Source organism: Solanum stenotomum, chromosome 11 (genome assembly GCF_019186545.1).
Source record: "Solanum stenotomum isolate F172 chromosome 11, ASM1918654v1, whole genome shotgun sequence".
In the NCBI taxonomy this organism is placed as follows: domain Eukaryota; kingdom Viridiplantae; phylum Streptophyta; class Magnoliopsida; order Solanales; family Solanaceae; genus Solanum; species Solanum stenotomum.
In genome coordinates this window covers 47,776,620-47,782,744 of record NC_064292.1, presented here as the reverse complement: position 1 = coordinate 47,782,744, position 6,125 = coordinate 47,776,620, and the positions used below count along the sequence as shown (strand labels likewise).

At 32.9% G+C, this 6,125-nt stretch overlaps 1 protein-coding gene and 1 pseudogene across 1 annotated transcript; one reads left to right on the top strand and one right to left on the bottom strand.

Annotated features, from left to right (window-relative positions):
- The first annotated feature begins 443 nt into the window (after positions 1-443).
- On the top strand, positions 444-1,151 carry LOC125846000 (bifunctional L-3-cyanoalanine synthase/cysteine synthase 2, mitochondrial-like; annotated as a pseudogene).
- Positions 1,152-4,933: 3,782 nt separating this feature from the next.
- Positions 4,934-5,509, bottom strand: LOC125845999 (glycine-rich RNA-binding protein GRP1A-like). Its single transcript, XM_049525471.1, has 2 exons — positions 5,282-5,509; positions 4,934-5,194 (listed from the first exon to the last, which is right to left on the bottom strand). The coding sequence occupies exons 1-2, from the start codon at positions 5,507-5,509 to the stop codon at positions 4,934-4,936; spliced, it is 489 nt and encodes a 162-aa protein (XP_049381428.1).
- Between the last annotated feature and the right edge of the window lie 616 nt (positions 5,510-6,125).

Below are 6,125 nucleotides of genomic sequence, written 5' to 3'. Positions count from 1 at the left end.
CGTAAGATAAAATGAGGGCTATCCTAAAGTAAAGACATATAAAAGCTACTAAACAAATAATTTGAAGGGAAATTGGTCAATAAAGTAAACTAAACAGCTAAAGCAAAAGAAAGTTATCTACTTATGAGTAAATGGAAAAAATATGCAGAATAAACTTATATACTCAGTTAGTCTAAAGCCTCTATAATCTATTCATACATGAATAAAAGTGTATAATCCTCATAACATGATAGAAAACAAAAAGTAAAAGGTATTGCACCAGTCTGAAACGAAGGAGAAATTTTCACAGGTAATTACTTGTGTGTAGTTTAAAAATTCATTAACTTGGTTTTAAAATCTAATACATCTGGAAATTAAATCAAAACAATGACAACAGATTGAGCACACAATTATTTTGATCTCTGACATGCTTGTTGATTATAATTTTTAATTAGAGGACGTTGATTGAGCAAACATCAAGAAATATGGGGATCAGTATAGCATTTATGGTAGCAATGAAAGGCTACAAAATGGTTTTGAAAATGCCTTCATACACGAGCATGGAGAGAAGAGGGAAAATGAGAGCATTTAGAGCCGATTTAATCCTCATCGATCCAACCTAAGGAATGAGAGGCATTGTTAAGAAGGCTTATGAACTTTTGGAATCTACACCTAATACTTTCATGGTTCAACAATTTTACAACCCTGCAAACACTCAGGTAATTTTATGAAACTTAAGTTAATTAATATATTCTCTGTTTTACTACAGAATTCTCAATTGCTTCATATCGAAAGCAGGATCATTTTGACACAACAAGCCCTGAAATATGGGAAGAAACTCTAGGTAATTTTGACATATTTTTCATGGGAATACTGGTGTTGGACAATATCTTAAATACAAAAATCCTAATGTCAACTTAAATATATACTCTAATGTTGTAATCTTGATTCCTCGAGACAGAATCGGTAAACGTCCAAGATAATCCCATGTCAAGAAATCGAGAACTATTCTATGTCAAAAATAGTTAACATTGTGCTTATATGGACTCGAGCAAACTAAAAGTAATATATTGAATGGTGGAAAACAAGGTCCTCATCAGATAACGGGAAATGGGGTCGGATTCAAGCCAGATATCCTTGACATGGATCTAATGGTGGAACATCGACACTGAAAAAGTAGTGAAGGATATCCTTGCTAAATATAACCAAAGTTACACAATCCCTTGGAAACGAAGTTTGTGATCGACTAAGATATAATAGAGCTAATAAGTGAATTTCCTATAAAAGAATCAATGATAACCTCAACTAACAACAACGTATCAAGTGTAATTCCACAAGTGAGGTCCAGAGAATTATCTCAAGCAAAATGATATTTCTTCCTGGGAAAAACTTCCGGTTGAGGAATCAACAAATACCAGAAGTTGATATATACTAACAGCTAGGTGAAGAACTTTTGCCTCATATAGGACTAATTCTGTAATTAGTTTGTACCAAAAGATAATACTAAGAAAACATCATTAGGGTATTTCCATCTGCGATTTTCTAAAGAAAAATACATGAGAAAGTTAATCAGAAGAGTCACCAAACAATAATCATCCAAATCAATAGTTGGAGTATCAATTTATAAATTTATATGTGAAGGTCACATAAACGTACTCAGGAAAGAATCCATGAAAAATTTACCCACAAACAAGTGCAATAAGAGAAATTAATAGGAAAAAACAATTATCGCTAAATAATATACGAAAAAACGGACACCTGACTACAATTGGAGATGAAGATGGAATATGAGAAGGAGACTAGAGAGCTTGAGCATTGGAAGAACAAGAGGTCGGCAAAGTAGCATTGCAAATGCAGCACACACTTTTCAATAGCTGTGAAATACCTAAAATACCCTAGACAACCAAAGTGACATGACCAAAATGCCCTTGGGCGTCCGAAGAATCCCACACCTATTTAGAATGAAATATGTATAATTAAAGTATTCTTAGTTGAGTCAGATGTCTATTAAGTGTATTCTCCTCATCTCTCCTTTATGTTCCACCGCATCTATATATGTAATATTTTAAAATTTTGAATTATACTACTCACATCTTCATATTAGTAAAAAGAAATTTATACAACATTATCATTGGTATTAATTATAGGCATGTTTGTAGAGCAAATCGAACATCATAGTTTTAGGAAATCTACGTGTTGATATAAGGAAATTTACGTGTTGATATGGGTTGATTAGTGGTTATTATATTCGTAAAGGAAAAAGTTGTTTAATTACACTGTGCATACACATTTAATATGTAGATTGTTTCTTCTATTTTTCTTGTAGATTTTCTATGCCTAAACAATTTAGAACTGGTTTGTCAATTAATTATAAAAATAATAATTTTGCAACTCAAGCAAATAAGTAAGAAAGAAGATGGCACCATCTAGCAAACCAGACGGAATGGAAATAAACCCCCAAGATGGAATTAGGAAATGCATAATACATAGTCTATTTGTGCATAGTTGAAATATTCTATTATTAAAAAATATTACTAGTATTTGATAAAACCTGTTTTTTTATTTTATTTTATTTTATTTTTTATTTTTTACACAAAACCTTATTTAGTTTTAACCTATCAAATACAAAATGCAAATGAATTTCAACATTTGTAAATGGATTGGTGTTTCCCCAAAATACTCTTTAAAACTTTTTTTTGATCTCCTTATTTTATTTGCTTGAGTAAACATTTAAAAAACAAGAAGGAAAAAATTATATATATTTTTCCTTTATTTGATGAAGGCGGGTGGGGCATGGTCCATTAGGAAAATAGAAAAGGATACTGAATAAAAAATGCAATTTTATAATGTCAAGTCATGTATTAAGAGATAAAAATTAAATGTGAATATATTATTCACACCTATCAGAATAAAACATAAAAAAATTATTTAACTAAGAGTATATTTTGTTCAAAGGGATGAATTTTTTTGTTTGCTTTAGAAAAAAAGTTAATTTAAATATTTACAAGTCGCCTAACGAATAATAAATTTGGAATGCGATTTATTATTTCTACTATTTTGTTTAGAAGAGTCAATTTTTTTCATTTTCAAGCAACTTGTATGTTTAATGTATTTTACTAAAACAAGTCAAATGCCATGTAAATTCATTGCTAGACCAAATGTATCCCTTGAGAAACAACTATATAAATCAATCTTCATCATCCTTTTCACTCACTCAATCTTTTCTGTATACAAATTATTTTTTCTATGTTTTCAAATTAAATTCCTAATATATTTTAAGAGGGCAAAGAGAGAAAATTGCATTGTAGCTATAGTGACGGTGGTTATAACCCCAACTGAGGTTCGATATAGGGGTGTGAGGAAGAGGCCACGAGGGAAGTACGAAGTTGATATTACGAACTAGAAAGTATGTGTCTAGCTTGGAACCTTTGATACACAAGAGAAGCCGCAAAGGCTTATGATAAGGCAACTAGAATGTATCGCGGCGCTAAAGCCAAACTTAATTTCCCGATGTCAAATGAGGATAACCTAGAAAATGACCTTGTAGCTACAGTGACAGTGGTTGTAACCCCAATTGAGGTTCGATATAAGGGTGTTAGGGAGAGGCCGCGGGGGAAATATGAAGATGATATTACAAATCCCATCCAGAAGGTACGTGTCTGGCTTGGGACATATGCCATGAAAGAAGAAACACCAAAGACATGCATTTGAAAAGGCAGCGAGGATGTATTACTATCCTAAAGCTAAACTTAATTTTCCGACATCAAATGAGGATAACCTAGAAAATCCTAATACAAATAACAAGAATCCCCATCATGAGCTCAATCTTGAACTCATACTTACTCCGCCAGGGAGCAAGTGAAATTATCCGCATTTGTTATCAAGTATCGCATGCATTACATTTATTAAAATAAATAGTTTAATTTCCCATTTTGATTTTTTGTAAGGAAAAACAAGGAGTAATACATAAATCTTTTCTTATTTCTCATATATCTCCTGATGATAGAAGTAATGTTGTATTAATTTAGAAATTTAATTATGTCATCTTCGTTGTATTATTTTTCTATCTTTTATAAGAATCTCAATTGGATAATTTTTATCTAGTTACATTGTTCGATCGGGGAGCCAAAAGATGAGGGTGTCGTGTGTAATTAGTTTTCCTTAGTTGTGTATTGATCAGGTAAATCGGAGGTAGGATATAATCCCGTGAACATAAGACTAGTTAGTTCAGTGGTTTAGTATATTCAAAATCTACCTTAATGTTTCAAATTTAACATGATTCAGTCACCTTGACCTACATCTATAACTAAAAGAGGAGCATATCAACTGACAAATACAAAGAAAGTACCACACACAAAAAAATTACAAAATTAGATTATTTAAATAATCTATATCAAATTTAAATAAGTCCAATTTTTTAAAAAATTTATATCAATATCATTTATTTCTTTTTGAAAAAAGACCCATGATCCTAGGTATTTAAAATTCAATAAATATTAAAGAGAATATTTATTGAATTTTAAGTTGTAACTAAACTAATAAATTTCCCTTTTCAGTGATTCACTTACCTTTAAGTATTGTTGACTGATTATGAACTTATGATTAATGAAAATATTCTTTTTGATAAGTAAACTTAGTGGACCTTAAGAGAATTTTCCTAGTCAAAATTTATGTAATCTTAGTTTTTAGCAAACTAGTAAAAGTATTGACTATATATATTGTTAGTCAATAATTCAATAATTATTTTTTCAAATGTATTTAATAATTAGTTGACCAAATTAAATGTATCCTTTTGAGAAACCGCTATATAAAGCACTCTTTCTCTTCTTTTTCTCACTCAGAGTCTTCTCTTAATACAAATTAATATAGCGTGGCCACCACCACAACGTCCACCATCACTGCCCTCACCTCCACTTTGGGTACACTCCCTAGCAAAGTGGCCAAACTCGCCACACTAAAAACACTCACTTCTTCCTCCACCACCTCTTCCGCCATCATAACCGCCGCCTCCACCTCCATAGCCACTGTCTATATCATTGTATCCACGGATACCACCTCGGCCACCACCGTAGCCACCATCTTGGCCACCTCCGCCACTGCGGCCACCAGATCCTCTAGAGACCGGTGCTCTATTAGGCCTAATAACATTAACAACCTTGGTACAACCATCAGTCCCGGAGTCAATCTCGTACTCGACAGCCTCACCATCAGAAGGCTATGAAAACATTCAGATCTATTCCGGATTGATGAACAAATAGATCATTAGAGCCATCGTTGACGATTCAGTGATGATGGCTGTAACAATCTCGTTCATTAATCCGAAATCAGATCTGGAAGTTTTCATAGCCTGACTGATGGTGAGGCTGTCAAATACGAGATTGAGTCCAACATTGATAGTCTTACCAAGGTTGTTGATGTCACTGGGCCTGACGGAGCACTTGTGTGTTAAGGATCTGGTGACCGCGGTGGTACTGGAGGTGGCCGAGATGGTGGTTATGGTGGCTACGGTGGTGACCAAGGTGATAGCCATGGATACAGTGGTGGAAACCGTGGCTATAAAGGTGGATATGTTAGAGGCAGCGGTTACGGCGGTGAAAGAGATGGCGGAGGAAGCGGTTGTTTTCAGTGTGACAAGTTTGGTCCCTTTAATAGGAATTGTACCCAAAGTGAAAGGGACGGCGACGGAGGTGGTAGATACTCTGATGGTGGTTGTTGTGGTGGTGGTGTCCACGCTATGTTAATTAATGATATTATTCTTGAACTTTTGAATGTTTACGGTTAAAGACTCTTGAAAGTAAATTTTATTTTGATTGTATTCAATTTATAACATATTATCTATTACATGATGAATTTTTTCTATATTTCATGATTATTCATATCAGTACCAGATTAGTAGTGTTGCACTATTATTAAGTAGTACTACTACAATGGTATATCCCTTTTATTTATTTTTCCATTTCAATTTATTCTAACTATTATATCATCACTACTCGAACAACGACAAAGTAATTTCCTATCAATTGGTCTCGACAAGCTGCAAAGTTTTCATTGCACAACTTATAAAAGTACATATATAGTCTTAATTAGTTGATTGACAAATGTAAAAATATATTAGCCATTGAATATAAATTTTGGAGATATCACAT